Source organism: Durio zibethinus, chromosome 22, assembly GCF_047325235.1.
Source record: "Durio zibethinus cultivar Kanyao isolate XHJ-2024 chromosome 22, ASM4732523v1, whole genome shotgun sequence".
Classification (NCBI taxonomy): domain Eukaryota; kingdom Viridiplantae; phylum Streptophyta; class Magnoliopsida; order Malvales; family Malvaceae; genus Durio; species Durio zibethinus.
The window spans coordinates 4,122,501-4,145,766 of NC_143183.1; the positions used below are offsets into that span (position 1 = coordinate 4,122,501).

At 32.5% G+C, this 23,266-nt stretch overlaps 3 protein-coding genes across 9 annotated transcripts in view; 1 reads left to right on the forward strand and 2 right to left on the reverse strand.

Moving 5' to 3' along the window:
* The window catches only part of LOC111307261 (putative xyloglucan galactosyltransferase GT12), a 1,968-nt gene extending 1,711 nt beyond the window's left edge, over positions 1-257 (reverse strand). Inside the window, exon 1 of the mRNA XM_022905282.2 lies at positions 1-257. This exon is cut by the window's left edge and continues 1,711 nt beyond it. Within this exon, the coding sequence (XP_022761017.2) occupies positions 1-131 (131 nt within the window). The 5' untranslated portion in view covers positions 132-257.
* Positions 258-1,140: 883 nt separating this feature from the next.
* LOC111307806 (protein TRIGALACTOSYLDIACYLGLYCEROL 1, chloroplastic-like) lies at positions 1,141-3,635 on the reverse strand. 5 transcript variants are annotated; one of them, XM_022906057.2, is made up of 4 exons: positions 3,350-3,631; positions 2,504-2,574; positions 2,309-2,388; positions 1,141-2,104 (listed from the first exon to the last, which is right to left on the reverse strand). In XM_022906057.2, exons 2-4 carry the CDS (start codon positions 2,548-2,550, stop codon positions 1,380-1,382), a joined length of 852 nt encoding a protein of 283 aa, XP_022761792.2. In that variant the 5' UTR covers positions 2,551-2,574; positions 3,350-3,631; the 3' UTR covers positions 1,141-1,379. The 5 variants fall into 5 exon arrangements, with proteins under 5 accessions (XP_022761792.2, XP_022761791.2, XP_022761788.2 ...); XM_022906056.2 differs by having other exon boundaries at positions 1,141-2,388; positions 2,504-2,571; positions 3,350-3,635; XM_022906053.2 differs by having other exon boundaries at positions 1,141-2,388; positions 3,350-3,635.
* Positions 3,636-6,923: 3,288 nt separating this feature from the next.
* Positions 6,924-23,187, forward strand: LOC111307807 (phosphoglucan, water dikinase, chloroplastic-like). Of its 3 annotated transcripts, none has more exons than XM_089751559.1 (19): positions 6,924-7,214; positions 7,549-8,149; positions 8,904-8,990; positions 9,069-9,200; positions 12,957-13,082; positions 13,161-13,339; positions 13,767-13,850; positions 15,108-15,258; positions 15,381-15,433; positions 17,731-17,939; positions 18,050-18,168; positions 18,493-18,563; positions 18,718-18,835; positions 20,395-20,481; positions 20,591-20,677; positions 20,758-20,834; positions 20,970-21,138; positions 21,229-21,340; positions 21,662-23,187. In XM_089751559.1, exons 2-19 carry the CDS (start codon positions 8,030-8,032, stop codon positions 22,564-22,566), a joined length of 2,886 nt encoding a protein of 961 aa, XP_089607685.1. In that variant the 5' UTR covers positions 6,924-7,214; positions 7,549-8,029; the 3' UTR covers positions 22,567-23,187. The 3 variants fall into 3 exon arrangements, with proteins under 3 accessions (XP_089607685.1, XP_089607684.1, XP_089607686.1); XM_089751558.1 differs by lacking the exon at positions 6,924-7,214 and having other exon boundaries at positions 7,864-8,149; positions 21,662-22,584; positions 22,888-23,187; XM_089751560.1 differs by lacking the exons at positions 6,924-7,214; positions 7,549-8,149; positions 8,904-8,990; positions 9,069-9,200 and adding an exon at positions 11,752-11,889.
* Positions 23,188-23,266: the final 79 nt, after the last annotated feature.

Genomic DNA, 23,266 nt, shown 5'->3' on the forward strand with positions numbered 1-23,266 from the left:
GAGACTCCATTTTTGGTATTAGGTAGAACTGAATAATCCAAGCAAAGCAATACCGAGCAAAAAACAAAGGAGACAAGAACAACAGACCAGAGTTGAATATGGCTCTGCCTGCCAGTGATAAGCTTCTCCATTTTTTCTCCAATTCTGAAAATGAAAAAGTCAGCAGCAGAAGACTTGGTGCAAAGATGAAGCAGACAACAAACGACTTATAGGCGGCGGCCAATGGGAAATCATATGGAGATTGTTTTTGAAACAAGAAAAAGCTGACAAAGTACTGAGATGTACTTACTATTAGGTTTAAGGAAGACATTAAAAGCAAAAGAATATTCAAGGTAAGATTGCTTCCGTTTATAGATTCTTTCAAACATACAAATCCCACCACATATCCTTCTGATTACGTATACGAAAGTAATTAATAATTAATATGTTTCCATTTCTGCTTTCTTCACTTTGTACGTAGATGGTGGTGTATCAAAACTAATAAAATCCTACAATTTTACTTTGTTCACTTTCTAATAATTATCTTTAAAAGTAACATTAAATTAATAAAATATGATATTAATAGGTCAAATTTAAATATTTTTTTCAAACAAAAACGTTTAAATTAATTTAATTAGAGAAGAGAAGAGATTTACTCTTCTTTCAAGTAAAGTTACACGCTGACCACCACATTTTATGGATCTATAGCACTTGAGAATTTATAATTTAATTGTTTGGGACTAAATATGGAGGATATCTTAACGAGTGGGTTTTTCTTTTACTTTTTTGTTAATATTATTGCTTTATCTTAAGTTCTTAAGTGCCATAGAGAATTCTTTTTATAAACAAATGAGATAAAAAGGTTGATATGTATGAATCAACACTTTTTATTAATTTGAAATGAAATTTATTAATATTAAGTAGCAAATGCATGCTTATACGATAATTTTTAATTATATGTTATTAAGATATAATCGAATTAAATCAAATCAGTATATTTTTGAGTTCAAGCTCAGCTTGACTCAAACTCGTTAGATTTTTCATTCTTAACCAAACCGCCCGCTCGAACCCGACTGAAACAAAACAACTAACCACTTTGATGCGAGTGAATAGAAAGTAGGCTTCATTAGAAGCCATTTATCCAAATTTCTGAGGGCTTAACTGACTCAAATATCTTTTCATTCTATTAAAATCACTTCAAGCATCAGCACTTTACCAACACTGAGTCACTGAGAATCGAAAATGGAGGGACAAAGTAGCCTAATATTGATAAAGATTACAGGATTTTACACATATCTATGATTCACTTATACGTTATCACTTATCAGTCTCCATAGGTGCCATCCATCAAACAATACCAGTGAGAAAACTGTGAAGATGCCAACAAAGAGGCAGGCTCATTATATACAGTTCTTCAAAGAATCTCCAGCTCCTTGGAAGAAGCAATATGAGAGTGCAAAATCAGCCATAAAAATACCAACAAGAGAAATAACGACAGCTGAAGTTGTTGATTCGCCAACACCTTTGGCTCCTCCCATGGTGGTAACTCCCCAAGCACAGCTCACAATAGATATGATCATACCAAAAACTTGAGACTTAATCATTGCACTAATTATATCCCATGATCGTAGAGCCCTTTGAGCTGAATCTAAGATGATATTAATGCTAATCCCATAAACACTATCAGCCAGAAGGGCACTTGATGCCATCCCTACTATGAAACACAGCAGAGTCAAAAATGGTAAAGCTAAAGAGGAAGCGATCACTCTGGGTGTAACCAAATAATCAACAGGATTCGATCCAAGAACTCTCAGCGTGTCAATCTGCTCGGAAACCTGCATAGTCCCTAATTCTGCAGCAAATGCACTTCCAATTCTCCCTGCAACCACAATTGATGTAACCACAGGACTTAGCTCCCTTGAGAATGCTAAGGCCAATACCCCACCAACTGATCGGTTCAAACCCAATCGGGTAAATTCTCTAACAAACTGAATAGTGAAGGCCATGCCAACAAATGCTGAGGTTAGAAGACAAACCCCAACTGATTTAGGTCCAACTCTCTCCAATTGTTGAAGGGTATTCCTCCAGTGGACTTTACCCTTTAGAGTCCTACTAATAACCTGCCCTGCAAGGACAAGAACAGATAATCCTCTCCATAAGTACCTTGGAGGAGACCATTTGCTAAAGAATGTCTCTGGTTCTGAACAGGGTGCATGGTTTGTAGTGCTGCCTTCTTCTAGCACAGGGGCATATAGGTGGCCATCATCTGTGTTGGAAATCACAACCAATCTAGTTTTGCGGTTGGGTGTTACAAATTTAAGACTCTGACCTCTTCCAATAAAGGCAAGTTGACTTGGATTGCAACCTCCCAGTTTCATCCACCCACCATCAGATTTGATAGAGCTCCTTCTACAATATGTTTAAAGATATTAAATCTTGGAGATAAAACATCAGCTGTAATTTGATTTTGAAAGGATACTAGATTCTCAGTGTGTGTGTGTGTGAGAGAGAGAGAGAGAGAGACCTGTTAGAAAAGTAAAATATAGGATGAAGTTGTGAAGCTGTTTGCATCTTTCAGCCTTCCTCCTTGAACTTCTACAATAAGAAAACTCATGTAAAACTTAAAGTTCAAATATTGCACCAATCAAATTCCAATCAGACTAAAGAATTACACATCATTTGCTTCCCTGAAAAAGCATTTTCTTGGAAATTAGCCCAAATAAAAATGTTTGTGCAGAACCATTGCAGGAAAAATCAACATTGTAAAACCCCCCCTCCCAAGGGAAAAAAAAAAGATTCAAGACACATAATAAAACTTACATAAAGCTCAAATGGGTTTTCTTGATATGCTACAGCAAGATAGCAACAATTCCACAAGAACCAATTGTTAATTATCAATTTCTGCATTATTAAAGAATAATATTCTTTCTTTTACAAGTTCATTTCTTTTATTCAATTCAGAAAAGAATGAGCTAAGTTAAAGTGCTTTTGTTTTAGTCCGAATTAAGGCAACACAAATTTGAGATTGGATTGAAAAAAGAAAAAAAAACAAATCAAATCCAAGTTACCCGATCAAAGAAAGTCTTCAAACTTAGCATAATTGCATAAATAAGCTCGTTAGTGGAATACCCAGAAGCAAAAAAAAAAAAAATCCAGATTTATGTCAAGAACAGCTCAAAATTCCACTACCCAATCACCTAAAATATCTAAATTTATTGGGAAAACCTAATCAAAATCCACAGCAACAAAAACCCAAACACATATTCGCAATTAACAATCTTTAAGTGACAAGTTCCTAAAGCAGATAAAAATCAAGAAAAACAAAAAAGAAACTTGCAGGAAAGAATATACATACATATATATGTGATACCTGTGATTGAAGACAGAAGGGTAACGATGGCGGTGGAGATTGGTGGCTGTTCTATTGAGCAGGTTTTTAAGTGTCCTGTTTATAAATCCTTTCTTCAGAGAGAATGGAAATTCGAATGTGGAAAATGAGGAGCAGGATTCGAGTTTTTTTTTTTTTTATTTTCATAAACAACTCTTTCACCTCTTTGTTAGCTCCAAAATACATGGCTTTGTTTTGTGCTTTTAACTAGGAAATGCAAAGAAGCATAGCAAAAAAGAGGAGGGTTTGGCTTGGCTGTCCCTTCCCTTTTTTTTTTTTTTTTTTTTTTTTTCAGTTTCTACTTTTATATCTGTCTAATTATTTAAATTATAAATTTATAATTTTTTATAAAAAAAAAAATAGGATAGATGAGTTGTTCCATGGACAAGATGTATCATATTAACAGTTCAAGACATGTAATTATTTATAAAATTTAAATTCAAAATTTTTTCATAAAAAAAATAAATTTTAATTAATTAAATTAATTATTTATTAGTCAATTTTATAATTTTTAAATTCAAACAGTAAGATAAAAAAAAGGGCAATCGGATATGTTGAAGCGACTTATATGAATTTTTAATAAAAAAATTATTTTTTTAGAAATTAAAAAATTATTTAATATATTAATAATGAAGTTTTTAAATTTTATGAATGAATTAGAGAAAATAATTCTTACTTTGTATGGTATATTTAAAAAATAAAAAATTAATTGAAAATAAAAATAAAATATTTATCAAGTTTTTAACATCATTTAAGAAATTAAAACTTTGTATTAATAATAATATATCAAATACTAATTTTTTTTAATAATTTTGTTTCAATTTGATATCAAATTATTGTTTTTATTACTTAAATTATTTATGCATAATTTGATTGGACTTAAAATTAAGTTAATATTTATCAAATATTATATATTGATTATATAAAAATATATAAATTAGTAATATAATATATCATATAAAATTAAATAAATATTAAAATATTATTTTTTATAAAATTAAGGTGCAGCATTCGTAAGGTTTATGATTTGATCCATCTATGCCACACATGAAAATAATCTTTAATGAAATGATCTTAATGTCTTTCTCTTTATTTGAAAAGAAAATGACAAATTATCAAATTAATTATTTTATTTTCATATCATAATTACGATAATATTTTTTTATAATTATTTATTAAATAATTATTTTAAAAATTACTAAAATATTATTTTTATTATTTAATAAAAAATTGACACATAACTAAATTGATTATTATACCTTCACACAATATTTAGGAAACATACAATTTCTCTTCTAATTATTTACCATAATATCTCTATACAAAATTATTAAAATATCTTTTTCAATGACCAAAATATCTTTACTTTATTTGTTAAGAAAGTAACACCTAATCAAATTAACTATTATAATTCTTATCATAATTACGAAAAAAAAAATTTTCTTATAATTATTTATTGAACAATCTTTTAAGAAATTATCAAAATGCATTTTTTATTATTTAATAATAAATTAATATATCACTAAATTAACTATTATACATTCGTACTATAATTACGAAAATACTTTTTTTCTTATAATTAATTACCATAATATCTCTCCTAAAAAATTAATCAAATACCATTTTCATTGTTTTATAAAAAATTGACATATAATCAATTTTATTATTATACTCTGATATCATAATTATAAAAATATTTTTTTTATATTTATTTACTATAATACCTTCACACTATAATTACAAAAATACTCTTAAAAAAATTATCAAATACCTTTTTTTATTATTTGATAAAACATTCACATTTGATCAAATTGACTACTATGCTTTTCTACCATAATTATAAAAATATCCATTCTCTTATAATTGATCAAAATTATTATAATATCAACCTACCAAAATTACAAAAATACTTTTTTTCTTAATTAATAAAAATTATTATAATACTCTATTACCATAATTATGAATATGCTTTTATAAATGCTTAATAAGAAGTTGACATGTAACATTTTTGTTTCAAAATTAATATATATTAAATCAATCCCCTTGGAAAACACTATAATAGCTATTTATTTATTTAATAGGAAGGGATACGTGTCCAAATTTACTACAATGCCTTTCACCATAATTACAAAATACTTTTCCTTTTTATAATTAGCTAAAATTATTATAATATCTTCTTGCAATAATTACAAAATACCCTTCCAACTATAATTAGCTAAAAATTATTAAAATACTTATGATATTGAAATTAAGAAAATACTCTTAACATAATTAACTAAAAATTACTATAATACCTCTCACATCATAATTACTAAAATGTTTTTATGAGTATTTTATAGAAAGTTGATATGTAGTTTTTTTTTTCAAAATTACTATAATACCTCTATTAAATTATATATTAAATTTTAACATAATATAAAATTAATTAGATATTAAATTATTAATATATTCTTATTATTGCTTTATAAAAATTTGATATGTGACATTTTTTTAAAATTACTATAATATTTCTATTAATTGCATATGAAAATTTAACATGATGTAAAATTAACTACATATTAAATTACTAAAATACCATTGTTATTACTATAAATATTTGACATGCAAAATTTTGTTTGAAATTTACTATAATACTTTATTAAATTACTTATTAAATGTTAAATAACATATATTAGAGTAATTTTCATATAAATTACTATAATATCCTTTTGTTTATTTAATATGATATTGACACGTGTTCAAATTTATTATAATCTATTTTTACCGTATTTAAGGAAATATCTCTTTTCATAATTAGTTAAAATTATTATAATATCATCCTATCATAATTATAAAAATGTTTATTTTATTATAGTTGATCAAAATTATTATAATATCTTATCATAATTACAAAAGTATTCTTTTTATTATAATTGATCAAAATTATATAATATCTCACATATCATATTTACAAATATGCCTTTTTCACTATAATTATTCAAAATTATTATAATACTTTTTATATCATAATTAAGTAAATATTTTTATAAATATTTCATAAAAAATTAATATATGAAATTTTGATTTAAAAATATTATAATACTCTTATTGAATTAATTAAGTTTTAACATTATATAAAATTAATCATATATTAAATTATTAAAATTTCATTTATCATTGGTAGATAAAATTGGACATGTTATATTTTATTAAAAACAATAAAAACTAAATGATCAAAGTAAGTTTGATAATTATATTTTTTATTAAATAAAAAAATAAAAAAATTATATTTAAAATAAAAAAATATTTAATCCCAACGTAGAGGGACCACGTGCTAGTTTATATGAAAATTTTCCCCGATTTTGATTTAAAAAAATCCATCTTTGTCAATGAAACTAGTCCATTAGTTGTTTTGATAGCCCTAAATATTTCTCGTACCTTAATTCTCAAGCGGTTGTCAGAAAAAAAAAAAAAAAGATCGTTACAGATGGGTCATTCGGACGTGTGAGCACTCCACGTGGCGCGAACCCAGCCCTTTTAAGCACAAAAATGGCAAAATCCCAATCATATGATCCAGTGAACTTTGAGAAAAGTCTCTCATTTGACTGTACTACGCAAAAAAAGAAAAGAAAATAAAAGAAAAAGAGGACTCAGTTCCACCAAGTAGAGCAACGAAGAAAACAATGGATTCTATTTCTTTACGCTTACTCCACTTTCAACTCCTAGTTCGGAAGCAACTCAGATTCCTCCCAAACCCTGCAATTTACAATCCCAGGATTTCTTTTTCTTTCCCTTTTCCGCCGGGAATCAACCGCCACCGTAGGCACTCTCGTCCTCTCGTTTTTGCCGTTTCGTCTACTACCACTAGGTATCCTTTTGCCTTTTTTCGTTTCCTTTTTAAAACTTTGATTGTCATGGCTTATATATTGTCTTTTGCTGCTGAAGAACTGTCTGAAAATGAAATTACCTAGAATGGCCATTTCTGTTTTAGTGTTTACTATGCTGAATACGTGTTCATTTAACTGTAAGTAGCTTGTGCCATTGAGAAATGTCTGAAAATGGAAGGGTTATTAGAGTGTTACTATTTATTATTATTAAAAAAAAATGGCATAGTTTTTTTTTTCCTGATTGGTTGTATGAAATAATAATCAATACTCTTAATAGTGGAGATGACTAAAATGGGTTTTTGTTTTTGGGAGCAGAGAAGAAGAAAAGAAGAAGATGAAGGTGAAACCAAAGACTGGGCATGGCAAAGTAGGCCTTAATGTTTGTTTAGATTACCAAGTTGAATTTGGTGAACATGTAGCGATTTTGGGGTCTACAAAAGAATTGGGATCCTGGAAGAAGCAGGTGCCTATGAACTGGACGGAGGGGGGATGGGTATGTGACTTGGAGTTGAAAGGGGGTAAGTCTGTTGAGTTTAAATTTGTGATTGTTGGGAAGGACAAGAGTGTAGTATGGGAAGGTGGGGATAACCGTGTTCTGAAACTGTCTTAAGGAGGCAGTTTTGGGGTGGTATGTCACTGGAATTCAACAGGCGAGATAGTGGAAATATTGCCTATAAGTTCGGAAGAATATGGAGACAGAGTGGAGGATGATGGTCATAATGAATCTACGGCTGATGCCTTGGTGGTGGAGACAAGTCCTTTTGTTGGACAATGGCAGGGAAGGCCTGCCTCTTTCATGCGGTCGAATAAGCATCAAAACAGAGAAGTGGAGAGGAAATGGGATACAACCGGTCTTGAAGGGTTGGCTTTGAAATTAGTTGAAGGTGATAAAAGTGCAAGGAATTGGTGGAGAAAGGTACAGATGGTTATTATGTTGATTGAAATATCATATTTATGGAAATTGTTGTTGAGATGTCATAATCAATATATTTTCCATCCCACCATTGATGCTAGCGATTGAATTGCAATTTACTTCTCATGTATAATTTTATGATTTTTAGCATTATGGATATGTGTTTAGAACAATAGCATTAATGCATTCAATTGATTGCCAATTGCATTTAACCGTATATTGCTGAAATCCTTTTTTATAAGCTCTAAGTATGAAGTTCCATGCAAACTATGTTTTTTCTTTGGCCAATCAGACTATGTTCACATGCTTACACTTGATACATGTTTTATTGATGAGAGCTTAAGCCAGGCCAGTGGAAGTTGTTAAGGTGTGACCAGGTTTTGGCAATAAAGAAATCCAAAACCATGGATTATTATTTTCTTTCCATGAAGAAAATACTGATCAGTTTAAATGTATCATAACTATAATTTCAAAACTAAAGAAATAGGAATGGGTTGGTGGTGGTTGGATGCATGGAAATTTGGCACATTTGGCAGTCTGATAGCTGATAGCGTAATATGTTGCTTGTATTCCATGGCCTGTCTTCTTTACCCAAAAAAAAAAAAGAAAGCTTATATATAAAAGGCTTGTCCTTTCATTATTTTAAATCATGACTTAGATTGTAAACTTTTATCCTTGTAGGTAGTGTTCATGATTTATTTATATCTCTTTGACCACTAACATTTCTCCGTCTTTGTTTTCCTATTGCTTATGAAAGCTTGAAGTGGTTCGTGAGCTATTAGTTGGAAGTTTGCAAAGTGGGGAATGGTTGGAGTCTCTAATATGCTCTGCTATCTATCTGAAGGTTTTTTGTATATCTTTTTTTACAGTTAGTTTTGGTGTTTATTCTTTGGTGCTGCTGTTAAATCTTTTTTTTATGCAGTGGATAAACACAGGGCAAATTCCTTGTCTGGAAGGCGGGGGTCATCATCGGCCGAACAGACATGCTGAGATTTCCAGGCATATATTTCGTGAATTAGAACGAATCTCTAGTCAGAAAGACACTTCACCTCAGGTGCTCTATCGCTGTAGTTTGCTGTATTGATAGTTTTCATAGTTGTAGACACCCAATTGGGTCCAGGCCCAGATCAATTGGGCCTGGCCCAAATGGGTAGGGCCCAATTCAATTTGTCCTGTATTATTTTGTATTTTATGTATTTTATTATTATGTATATATATATTTTTTTATTAGATTAGATTTATATGTATATAGTTATATATTTATTATTATTTTTTTATCTGTTCTGATTTTTCCTGATTATCAGATATTCTTTTTACTATAATATCTTTTGATTTATCTTTTCTAATTATCTAGTATTTTTTATTTATTTTGATTTTAATTTTGGAGGGCTAAGATTCAAGGCTGAAGAATCCCACTGTGGAGGGGAACTCAATCAGAAGAGTCCAATTAGATTCAAAGACTGAATCCCCGTCCAAGGAGGAATTGGGATTGATCAGGAACTCCTGATCAACCCCTATAAAAGGCACCCCCTGGAACAGAATGAAAACACAGAAAACAGTAAGCAAAGCTACTGATTTGAGAGAAAAGGAGGCGTATAGGAAGCTAGGAAAAGTTTAGGAGTGTTCTGGGAGTGAGAAAAAATTTTTAGAGATTTTTGGCGAAAATTTTTTCTGGAAATTTCTGGGAAATTTCCAGAATCCGGCGAAAATTCCGGCGAAATTTGAATTTTCCGGCGACAATTTCGGCGAACATTGAAGTTTTCGGCGACCTACCCAGTTTCCGGCGAAGAATCCCAGAAACCGGCGATCTTCCGGCGAAATTTCCAGATTCCGACGACATTTTCCAGAATCCGGCACCGGTGTTCTTCGGTTTTTAGAGAGAAGGGGGAGAAAAAGGAAAGAAGAGAGAGAGAGAGAGGAGCGTCTGCCGAAAAAACGAAGGGGATTGCCTTTTATACCCTCCCAAAACGACGTCGTTTTGGCCGTAAGTAACCCAGAGGATCCGCGCGTTTTGCCGAACCCGACCCGACCCGGGCGTCGACCCGCTTTCTGACCCGCGCGTGCCAGCCTCCCTCCGAGCCGAGCTGAGCCGATCCAAGCTGCCAAGCCACTCCCCCGAGCCGTTTTCTCTTCCTTGAGCCGAGCCGAGCCGCGATCCGAGCCGCTCCAGGTTTTTTTTTTCTTTTTTTTTTTTATTTCTTTGTTTATTTGTTTATTTTATTTTTTATTTATTAGATTAGGTTTATGTAATATTCTTTTTATTTATTTTTTATTATTTTATTTTCTTTAAATAAAAATAAAAAATTCCAAAAAAATATATTTTTAGGGAAAAGTTGAAAGTATCAATTTTCCTTAGAAATAAATTCTCAAAAAATATTTTTGGGGAAAAGTTGAAAGTATCAATTTTCCTCTGAAATAAATTTCGAAAAAAAAAAATTTTTAGGGAAAAGTTGAAAGTATCAATTTTCCTTAAAAGAAAAATAAATTTCCAAAAAAAATATTTTTAGGGAAAAGTTGAAAGTATCAATTTTCCTCAGAAATAAATTTCAAAAAAAATATTTTTAGGGAAAAGTTGAAAGTATCAATTTTTCTTAAAAGAAAAATAAATTTCCAAAAAAAAAAAGTATTTTTGGGGGAAAAGTTGAAAGTATCAATTTTCCTTGAAAATCAAAATTTCAAAAAAAATATTTTTGGGGAAAAGTTGAAAGTATCAATTTTCCTTAGAAATAAATTTTCAAAAAAAGGGTTTTTGAGGAAAAGTTGAAAGTATCAATTTTCCTTGAAAATCAAAATTTCCAAAAAATATTTTTAGGGAAAAGTTGAAAGTATCAATTTTCACTACAAGAAAAAAATCATTCTTTCCTTCCTTTCTATCTTAATTTTGATTTTGTTTTTTTTCTGTTAAATAATCCGACGACGGAGCCTCTGTAAGTGAAACAGTAGTTTTTCTTGCATACTCTTGAGGTGAGGGAATTTTCTCAATTTTCTGCTAAAAGTATTAGAGTCAATTGAGAATAATTTCCAACAATTAATTACTTGGTAAAATTTTAAGGCTTTTTGGATAACACAAATTTAAGCTGGTACCATCTTTTGATGGGCGTTGTGAGGGTGCTATAACCTTCCTCACACGTAACCGAACTCCCGAACCCTGTTCTGGTTAGCAGACCTGAACCTATTCTTCTAGGGACCCTTAAATTTAGGTGATCCCTGAAAGGACAGATTCCATAGGTGGCCAATCGCACCTAGATAAAAAAAGATTGGTGGCGACTCCCTAAAGTCCAATGTCTAGCGATAGATCCCCGGATCTAGACGTTATGACAATAGTTATTAAAACTTAATGTATGGATTCAATGGTAAACAAAAGACTTAGCTTTTCCATTCCTTAGGGTCATTTACATCAATTATATTTTTCCATTTTGTTCAATTTAAACCAAATCCTGCAAAATCAGTAAAAGCACACTCTGGCATCTTTTATTTGTTTCTTTTCATGTCTCAGAATTGATATCATCATGGCACCATTGCTCATTTCCCTAATTCTTTTGCTTGGTACATAGAAGTTTACTTATATTTTGTCCATCCTTTTAGCATGGTCTAAAGACTTGTTATTGTAACCTTATTTGAAAGTCTTGGAGATACAATGGGCATTTAGCACAGGATGATAGACGTGCTTATTATATAGTCGATTACCATAAGAACATCAGCAAAGTGAGAAAAAGGTGCATTCTGGAAGAAAAGAGGATAAGGTAATGGTTATCTTTGTCTTGGAATTTGAGAGAACAAAAAAATATTGATGATTGAGACATAGGACTCCTTGTTTACTTTATTGGTATTTTACTTTGCTCAGACTTTTCTAAAATGGTCTACTATGTTGATGGGACGTGATCTTGAGTCTAGTTCTGTCAGGGGCACCTTAGATGTAAGAAGTGGCATAAAAAATGAGAGGAGGGTGGGTGGGAAAGAGTTTTGAAGATGGATGGGTGGCTTGATTGTTGGAAAAAGAGAGTGGGAAGGAAGTTGCTATTATTGTTAGCTATTTTGCTTGGTAGCCTCATAATCTGTTCAAAACCTTAAATGATGCGCTAGCTGGTCATGAAGCTCAACTTCGGGCGAATAATTGTGAAATATCAAAGCCGAAAGTGCTTATCTTGTTGTTGATTGTGATCTCTAACCACAGGGAGTTTAAGGTACACTGGATGCTAACACCTGTTTCAGTAGACAATGTGTTAGGTATTCACATGTCAATTAGCTTTATGAAAGTTAGCCTTGGTTAATATTATCTAACGAAAAAAGAATGTATTAGATATTTTGTAGTCGGGAAATTTTTTTCTTATCACCAATTACTTGGTCTTAAAACATTAATGGATTAAAGAGCTGGTGTAATTGAGGCCTAGGTAATCATGAAATTTATGAAAATCAATGGTACCATATATTGATTCGATCAAAATTGGCTTTTGGAGGGGGTACTTGGGTGTGAATGTTTTGCGAAAAGGACAGCTCTTGTTTCTTAAATAAGCAAATTTGCACATGTTTGTGAAAGTATCTCGACATTTGTTCTCAAATTAGCATATTTTACTGATTAGTCCCTTCTTGATTTTTGCATGTTTCCTTTGTTAAAGCTTTTATATTAGGAATTTAGAATATATAAGCATGTTACATGGCAGGAAGCACCAAATGTTGAAGAAATGGACAAATAATACAAATCTAATGCACTTTCAACTACCAACATGTTGTTTATGTTTTGAGTTATGTATAGCACATCAGTCATGTTGTCTTTTATTTTCTCAGTTACCTTGTTCTTCCCTAATTCTAGGAAGTGCTTGTTATCCGCAAGATCCATCCTTGTTTGCCATCTTTTAAAGCAGAATTTACTGCATCTGTTCCGCTTACTCGGATTAGAGACATTGCTCATCGGAATGATATCCCGCATGATCTCAAGGTCAGATTTAAGAGGCACCTGGCATTTTATTTTTTATGTAAATCAAATTACTAATTTATTGCAATGTACATATTCCAGCTAGAAATTAAGCATACAATACAGAACAAGCTTCATCGAAATGCTGGCCCTGAAGACTTGGTTTCAACAGAAGCAATGCTTGCAAGAGTCACCAGGAATCCTGGAGAATATGGTGAAGCATTTGTGGAACAATTCAAGATATTCCATCAGGAACTCAAAGATTTTTTTAATGCCGGAAGGTTCAATTCGAATAATTTGTATTTCTCACTTCTACTTTTTCTTGTCTCCATTGGCTATAATTTTGATATTAATGAAAAATTCTCGTTGAAGATAGTATAATTAGAAATTCAAATGATCGTTGTTGTGAAGACATGAACTGCTGTTGCAAGTTCTGTATTTATTCCCTCCCTATCTATTTTTAACCCTTCTCTGTATTTTACTATGTAATTCACCAAGGAGAGTAGCTGCTTTGTTCAATCACACATAAAAATGTGCTTGTGAGGCGTAAATACTGCTGACCCTTTAGGCCTTTTGTAATAATCTATGCATAATTACTTTGACTTTTCCACTTGGAGCAATTGAGTTCTTTGTTTGATGCTTTGTCTTGATTCATAAGACTCCTTGTTGGACATTCACGCATTTAACAAAGATTTTATGTTATTGCAGCCTCACAGAACAACTTGAGTCAATCAGAGAATCATTAGATGACAGGGGCATTTCAGCTCTTGCAATGTTTATAGAGTGCAAAAAGGTAGTTGGTAATTCTCTGCTCACGGCTTTCATTTATTGCTATGCTTTTTTAGTTAGGGGTTTTTTTGTAGTGCTTAATGGAATTTGACAGAAAGTTCATCTGTGAATGAACTATGCTTTTAATAAAATACCTGGGTAGAGTTGCTGGCTTCAACCATGTCAAGAAATACCAATCTCTATATCCATTTGATTATTTCAGATGGTCATTACTGTGCCATAGATGAGTAGATTTATTTGTGGAATTTCGAGCTGCTTCAGTGAATAATTTAATGTGCAAGCTTTTTAGCCATATGAGATTTAGAACTGGGCTTGACATATGTAGCTAGACTCCTATTATGTTACTAATCTATGATTTTCCTTTAGAAGGATGAGATCTGAACAAAAACTTTGTATTGTAGCAAATAAAGGGATCTTTTTTTGCATAATAGGTCTTAGTGCATCTGTGTAAGAGTAGAATCAATGGCTTTAATGGACTTGTAATATCTTCATAAAATGCCGAGGCATTTTGGGTATGCTTGTTTGGATAAAGGGGGGACTAGGTGGGTGGTAGAGTGATTTATGAGGGTAGCCTAATAAATCTTAAACCTTGATGTCTATTCTGTTTCAATGAAGTTGCAAAGACCTGGTTGGAAACTTCTAAATAGGAGAGTTGGGAGAAAAATATGAGGTGATGTCCAATCAAAGATTCTTTTAAAAGATCTTTTTTTTTTTTCCCATTTTGGCATCCTCTGCAGTGACCTTGCTGAAAAATTCAAACAAAGTTTAAAAGCAAGTATAATTAGGAAGTGATTAGACCTACTTTCTTTTATTGCAAATATGGCAATAACTTAAAATAATTAGATCCACTATATCTCGCATCTAATTACATTGAGAATTCTAGAAAAGGAAATTTTAATTCATGTTCATGAAATTCAACAAATTTCCTGTGGCTGTCTTTTACCCAACACAATTGTCCTGTATTAGGCTTGAGACTGGTTATAAAAATAAAGCTTTGAAGGGGGGAAGGGGACAACAAAGAAGACATGGGAGGAAACTATCAAAAAAGACATTTTACTTGGGATATGTTTCTAAATAGAGCACAATAGTGGTTTCTGATCCACGTAGCCAATCCCATGTAGTGGGAAAAAGCTTGTTGTTGTACTACAAATGAAAACTTTCGAGCCATTGGAAAAATGCTGTTGTTGTTGCAAATATATTTCTAAGTGATTAATTTTTGTTCCATTCCCCTAATTTCTGTAAGGCATATTTATATTTCCCGAGTTTGGATGCTGCAGAAGAATCAAGTAGTGTTTTGGATTTAATCAAGACAATGCAATCCTTGAATGCTTTGAGAGAAGTAATTGTGAAGGGTCTTGAAGGTGGCCTTAGAAATGACGCTTCTGATGCAGCAATAGCAATGCGTCAAAAGGTCAGTCCAATTTTCATAATGTTTAATCATAAGCTTCAAATAAACAGAAATTTGACTGGAAATTTTCTCTTTTTGCACTCATGTCATGTTTTACTGGGCATTGTTGTTTTTGCAACTGTTAGTGGCGGCTTTGTGAGATTGGCCTTGAGGACTATTCCTTTGTCCTCTTAAGCAGGTATACATCTAAATTTGTTGGGGTTGCTTTTGATAATTGTGCCTAAACTTGTAAAGACAGAAAGCGCTTAAGAAATATTCCAAATGTATATGTTATTAGTTATGTGGTACTTAGTTTAGATGAACCATTGGCATCTTAGACTGTTGTTTACATAAGATTTTGCTTAAAATGTACATGACTACAACCAAAACAATGAGATTTCTTCATACAGAAAACAAAGTGCTCAGGGAAAGTCAAGATTAAATTCCAAGAAGATTTTGAATTTGGTCATCGTTGGATGTGGCTTTGGGGTTTAGGTTTGAAGCATGTACTTATTTTCTTATTTCTTGTCTGTTAATTACAGCATCATTTTCTATTTGCTCTACCAAAAACTAACCCTACTAACAACAACTATCATCGGTAAATCCTAAAACTCTTAATTTTCTGTTCACACGTATTTTCATGGCATCAAAACAACCACTGAATAGCCTTTTAAACTCTTCATTTTACATTCTGAACCCCATAACTATGCCAATTATCTATATCCTCTATATAAAAACTATCCCTAAAGGATGGTATATTGACATGTGGCAACTTGGAGATGCAGGCTCTGTAAGATCCGCCATTCTTCATGCGAAAGGATAGTATGGGCCTACTCCCTATTATTATTCTTATTATAGCCGTAGCCTGCACTGCTACCTGATCGTCTCTTTTCCCCACCATTTCAATCTTTCTATTATTCTCTGATTTTCCAATAATTTTGCTTTAAAATTCAAATCTATATCCTATATATAAAAACTATCCCTAAAGGATACTATATTAACATGTGGCAAGTCTATTGCTTGCTATGTGTTATTTTTTATTGTTTTTAAATTTTTTCAAATATTTTTAATGGTTAGTATTTTAATATGTGACGAACCTTTTACTTACCATGTGAAAATTTTTAAAATAAAAAAATTTCAAAAAATTATTTACTTAATTATAATTATAATAAAAAAATAATAGGAGTTGAGTATAGGGATGATAGTCTTGTTAGCAATTATAAGACCCTAAAATGCTTTTGTAAAGAAAAAACAAGTACCTAGTTAATAAAAAAATCCATAAAAATATATCTAACTTATTAAAGAAAAAATCAACCTTCAAAATTTTAAAACTAATCAGCATATTAAATTTCAATCACTTATTAAACCAAAAAAAATTAAAACTAAAAAAAATCAATTGAAAAATAATGTACATGAAAATCAACTAAAAGATTTTACAAAAAATAATAAAAATTTTTAAAAAATTATCAGATCTAAAATTCAAATATTTTTTAAAAATATCTTTTAAAAAATATATATAATTAAAAAACTAAAAATATTAGATTTGAGATTTTTTAATAAATTACAAAAAAATTAACAACAATCAATCAATACAAACAGCCATAAGATTTTCAAACTCTTTTTTTTTAATCTAGAAAATTTAAAAAGTAAAAAAGTAAAAAAGATAAAATTTTTTAAATTATGTTTTTATAAAAATTAAAAAATCCTCGTGCGAAACAGGGGTAACATTGTAGTAAAACCTAATTTTTCTTCTAGGCTCCGCATTGTTTTTACCCTTAAATCTTATTAGTTTATGCTAAAACTCCTAATCAGCCTATCAATTTACTTTAGTTACCAAATTCTTGTCAATTTGAGTTAATGCCCCTTGTCTTATACTCCTATGTCACTTATCAATGTTCTTTTCCTTGAAGGATTTGTAGTAGGCATCTGCAGTATGCTTAACATTAAAATATACTATTTATGCTATCAAGAATTTCTATTAATAGGATGGAATGATGTCATATTAATGTATTTCGGCAATCCTAAAGGGCAACAAATTGAGCTAGAAGAAACTAATAACTATATCTTGTTTTGCTAGGGTGAGTTGAGCCAGTTAAAGTGAGCTTATAACCTCTGAACAGAAAGTCATTTTTGTTGCTCATTTGTTTAACATAGAATAGATATTGTCTGCATAGTGTTCACACAATACAATTTGCAATATCATGCATGCAAAAGAACTAGTGATATGCTCAACCCTGCAAACAGGCTGCTTTTTAAGATGTTATTCTGGTCATGCGCATCACACCTATTCAGCCATAAGAGAATGCCGTTATTGCATTTGTAATTGCAATTTTTTTTTTCATATAATATAGTTTTCTATGTATACAGAACCATTGTACTTTCTAGTTTCTCATCTTTCCTTTTAGACTTTGTCTGTAAGCAATATGTTTTAGTGTTATTTTCTCTTCTCCTCCATTTCTCTTATTCATGCAGTACTGACGACTTGCACTGACTTAGGCTACTCAATGCACATGAAACTATGGGAGGAGCCAACAGGCTGGCAGATAATCTGGAATCAAAGAATACAGGATCTTGGAATAATCCACTTGGTGCCCTAATTGTTGGTGTTCATCAGCTTAGTTTATCTGATTGGAAACCAGAAGAATGTGCTGCTATTGAAAATGAGCTTACTGCATGGCAAGAGAAAGGTCTCTTTGAGAAGGAAGGTACCTTTCTCATCTTTTAATTCCTTAGTTCTGGAAATGTTTTGGAAAGTAGAACAGCTATAGGTACATTGATTTATGTCATTTCTTGGCCCCTTTGGTTTCTTATGAAGGAAGTGAAGATGGCAAAAGAATATGGGCATTAAGACTCAAAGCTACACTTGACAGGACAAGAAGGCTGACTGAGGAATATTCCGAAGCCCTTCTGCAAATCTTCCCTCAAAAAGTGCAGGTAAAGAATTTATCTTCTTGTGAAAAGAAAAGTACTGTGCTGTAGGATGGACTTTTTTGAATGATAAATACCTGAGATTGATATGAGCTTAGCAAAATGTTTCCTTTGGAGCCAAATGTTTAAATTCTTTTACTGCTAGAGTTAACAAACTGTTTAAATTGTAACCTATTCAGGTAATGTCGAATGAACTCCAGAAGGAATATGCAATATTTAATGTATAGATAGATTTCATCCTGGATGTAGCTTCATATTATAAGTACTACTTTAAATTTATAAATGAAGTAACTGGAATCTTAAATTGAAATTATTTCTTCACTCTTGAAGATGCTTGGTAAAGCTCTTGGAATTCCACAGAACAGCGTAAGGACGTATGCTGAAGCTGAGATTCGGGCAGGGTATGGTCACATTTACCTTCCTGATAAATTTCCAAAGAATGTTATGCTCCTAAAGTTTGTGAGTTTGCTATTTAAAACTGCGGAAAAAAGAAATCATATTTCTGGACATTTTAAACTATTTTCTATGTTCCTAACTGGAAAAGTTCATTTGTAGGGTAATTTTTCAGGTTTCAAAACTATGTACCATTCTTCTGAAAGCTGTGAGAAAAGCATTGGGATCTCAGGGTTGGGATGTCCTTGTTCCAGGAGTGGTTTCCGGGACGCTGGTTCAGGTACCTCAATCACTTGAGTGACTGCACCATTACAATAATAGCAATTTTTACACTTTGTCTCTCTCATTCCATTCCTTGCTTCTGAATCCATAAATACACTGTGTCACTATCAATGAGCCCATACATTAGGAAGCAGATCCTCGGTTTGTTTTGTGTTGTTGAAAATATGATAGTTAGATCATAGATGAGATACTTGTATATCATTGTCCTGATTGCAACTCTTCCTGTTAGTTCACTAAAAAATTTAACTGCAATATGAAAAATTTTTACTGAATGTTAAAAATCTTATATGTAATTTTAAAAGTAGAGAACTATTTTTTAGTTTGGGGTTTTCTATCTCAGGGTTTCATCTCTTCTTCTGCTTCTTTTCTCCCAAGCTCCAATGTTTCTAAAAAGTAGAGAACTATTTTTTAGTTTGGGGTTTTCTATCTCAGGGTTTCATCTCTTCTTCTGCTTCTTTTCTCCCAAGCTCCAATGTTTCTAAAAAATAGAGAACTAAAAGAACAGTGATGTTCTGTTATTTTAAGATCAGTTAGAGTTGATTTTGATGCAACTAGGATCTTTTATTGTGTCAGAACATAGCAATATTTAGTAATGGTCCTACAATGATATTTTTTAGCTAGAAGGACATTTTATATGCTAATGACTGGACTTAGAGTGTTAATTTTGATTGTGGATATGAATTTAAAAAATATAAATAATTCACAATTTCAGGATTTTAAAAGTTCCTTTTGATGATTGTTACCCATCTGTAATTTTTAACTGCAGCTACTAGATTTTGCCACAAGGCTTCACCTAGTAAACAACCACTGCACAACCTGCACCAATCAAAAAATACTGGCCAAAAGAAAAAAAAAACAAAAAAAAAAGGATAAAAAAGTCCTAGCATATGTTGCACAAAATTCCTCAAATTGTACCATGCAGACCCACGTGAAGGCCTCCATCAAGAATCTAAGAATTACAAGAAAAAGCTTGCACCAAATAATCAGGTGGAATAAAAGCTACCCTCAACCCACCCACCCACCCACCCCTCCCCCCATCCCAAAAAAAAAAAGTCTTATTAGAAAATTCTGGCTAAGAAGACCATAGCCAACTGGTGGCATTCTAAGAAAAATTATTTTCTTCTTTCCATATATCTGAACAATTATCTATATCCATTTTTTTGTTTTCGTATGTTTTTACCCTTGTTGAGGTTTAACTCTGCCTCTTTTTGAAAGAAAGAAAAATTATTTGCTATTATTGACTTGTATTCTTGAGGGCTATAACATATGACCTCGTCTTACAAATGGCAACTTCCACCCTTCATCTCTTTGTTTTTATATGCTATTAGCCTTATCACTCTTACATTACTGTTATATCCTACAATAAATTTAGTACTTGCCGCCAGCAAGAGCAAGTCTTTTCTTTTGGTTTCATAAACCTATGGTAAGACTATCAACTTTGGATGAAGTTTTTAACATTGCCATCTAATAATCTGATGTCTACTTTACTATTTCCAATAAATAATGCGAAACTCTGTCCCTTTTTTTATATGTGCTACCTAATTAGCTTTGCTTCAGGTTGAGAACATTGTCCCTGGATCACTGCCATCATCCTTGGAAGGACCTGTTATTCTTGTGGTCAATAAAGCTGATGGAGATGAGGAGGTTTGGGATAGTTCTCAATACTCTATTTGGTCTTATCTTAGCATATGGCTTGTCATTTTCATATATACAATTAAAGTGGTCATGTAGTCTCATTCGATATATTTGGCAGGTGACAGCAGCTGGATCTAATATCACAGGAGTTGTACTTTTGCAGGAGCTGCCTCACTTATCTCATCTTGGTGTTAGGGCACGACAAGCAAGTTCTTGCTCTCTTATGACATTAAATTTATTATAATGTGTGATAGAAACATTGATAGAGTACATGCTTTTACGCAGGAAAAGGTTGTCTTTGTTACATGTGAAGATGAAGAAAAAGTTTCTGATATACAAAAGCTCGCAGGAAAATATGTGAGGTTATTTCTGAACTTCTCCAAAGTATAATCAACTTTTGGTCTCATCAATCAGCTTTGAATGAGCTCTATTTACCATTAAGTCTGATACTTGAATGTTTTGTTTTGTTTGCTTCTTGTTTTTGTAAAATCTTGAAGACTGGAAGCATCTTCAAGTGGTGTGAATATAAGTCCATCTTCTTTAGATGATAATGATGCTGATCCTATTGAGAAGAATCTTTCAAGTAATGGTTCATCTGCTTTTGAAGTTCATGGAGGTTCTCATGATTCTTCCAAGTTGGCTGTTAAAACTCCTTACTCCAATCAGGCAAGTTTCTCTCTTTTATCTTAAATTGCAAGAAACTAGCAATCTCACACCTTACAATCAAACTGATAATGGCTTTTCTTTTTCATACAGGGTAGTTCTTCTGCAGGAGTTATACTTCTTGCCGATGCAGACACACTAACTTCAGGAGCAAAGGCAGCTGCTTGTGGGCGTTTAGCTTCCTTGGCAGCAGTTTCTGATAAGGGTAACATTTTTGTTCTTGGCACTGCCCCTTCACCATCTCCTCTCTCCCCTCACCCCCAACACCAAAAGGAGTCTTTGGTCATAAGAAATATTATATGTGAATAATATTCAACAATTTCTAATGGTAAATGATAGAGGCTAATGAAGTATTGTATAGAGAGGTTTTATTTGTTTAATAGTTCCCCTTCTAATGTTTAACAAATTCATTTTGTATAGGAGCATGGACTTTGATTAATCTTCTATCTTGTAACTTCTACGTTAATATATTGTTATTTTGCCTAATTTCTTTGAAGTTATTTTTCTTTTTGTTTCTTTATGGCAGTCTACAGTGACCAAGGGGTGCCAGCTTCATTTCGTGTTCCTGCTGGAGTAGTCATACCTTTTGGCTCCATGGAATTGGCTTTAGAGCAAAACAAATCCATGGAAACATTCACGTCTCTTCTAGAGAAGATAGAAACAGCAGGACTGGAGGATGGTGAGCTTGACAAACTATGCTACCAACTCCAGCAACTGGTCTCTTCCCTACAGCCCCCAAAGGACATAATTGACGGCATAACGAGAGTATTTCCAGGCAATGTACGCTTAATTGTTCGTTCAAGTGCAAATGTTGAGGATTTGGCAGGGATGTCAGCTGCTGGACTTTATGACTCAATCCCAAATGTCAGTCCTTCAAGTCCAACAGTTTTTGCCAATGCTGTTAGCAAAGTATGGGCCTCACTCTACACTCGAAGAGCAGTACTAAGTCGCCGAGCTGCTGGTGTGTCCCAGAAGGATGCTAGAATGGCAATCCTGGTGCAAGAAATGCTTTCACCTGATCTTTCATTTGTCCTCCACACACTCAGCCCAACAGATCATGACCATAACTATGTTGAGGCTGAGATTGCAGCAGGTCTTGGTGAAACCCTTGCATCAGGAACTAGGGGCACACCCTGGCGTGTATCTTCTGGAAAGTTTGATGGGCTTGTGCGAACACTAGCATTTGCAAATTTCAGTGAGGAGATGGTGGTATCAGGTGCAGGTCCTGCTGATGGGGAAGTAATTCATTTGACGGTAGATTACAGCAAAAAACCATTAACAGTTGATCCTATATTTCGTCACCAGCTTAGTCAGCGTCTATGTGCTGTTGGGTTTTTCCTGGAGAGGAAGTTTGGCTGCCCACAGGATGTGGAAGGATGTGTTCTTGGAAAAGATATTTATGTGGTTCAGACACGCCCTCAACCCCAGTAACAGCTTCTATGCTATCAGGTGTGCGATCTTATAATATTGCCATCCACAGGGAAACTAAGCACTTTTGATCTTTGGCAATGCAAGCATTATTTTCATTTTTAAGCTACCTATGTTCGCATATCCAGTGTATAGATTGCATAATTACGAGTTACGGATTACAACACTTTTACATGGAGGCCGAAAGTCAAGGGATGGATTGTGTCCTGGTACTACAAATATGTTGAGTAATCCATGTTTTGTAATTTGAAGACGGAACGGTTATCCCTGCGCTTTCGGTTGATTGTTTTGCCGGTCAGTTTACATGCATTTAAATCTGTGCAGGGCCATCCGGTGGTGGAAATTTCAATGAATTGTTTGCAATTGAGGAGTGAACCGCATCTTTAGCTTTGAGAACAAAAGGGGAAACCATCACCTCTTCTATTGCAGATAGGATCACTGTCCCTTCTTTTGTTTTACAGTTTAGGTTGGAATAACAGCATTGGATTTGAATCGCGTTTAAAATAAATTTTGGGATTGTGCTTGGTTTTTTTTTTTTTTTTTTGTTGGAAGAGAAATTCGAACTCAATTTCGAATGTAACTCTTATAAAAATAAATTATTGATCCAAGTAACCTTGTAAATTATTAATTGTTAAAAAATTTGATGTCCATTTCTTCATTGGTATACCTTACGAATCGAGAAATGAAATCAAAGCATCAAATG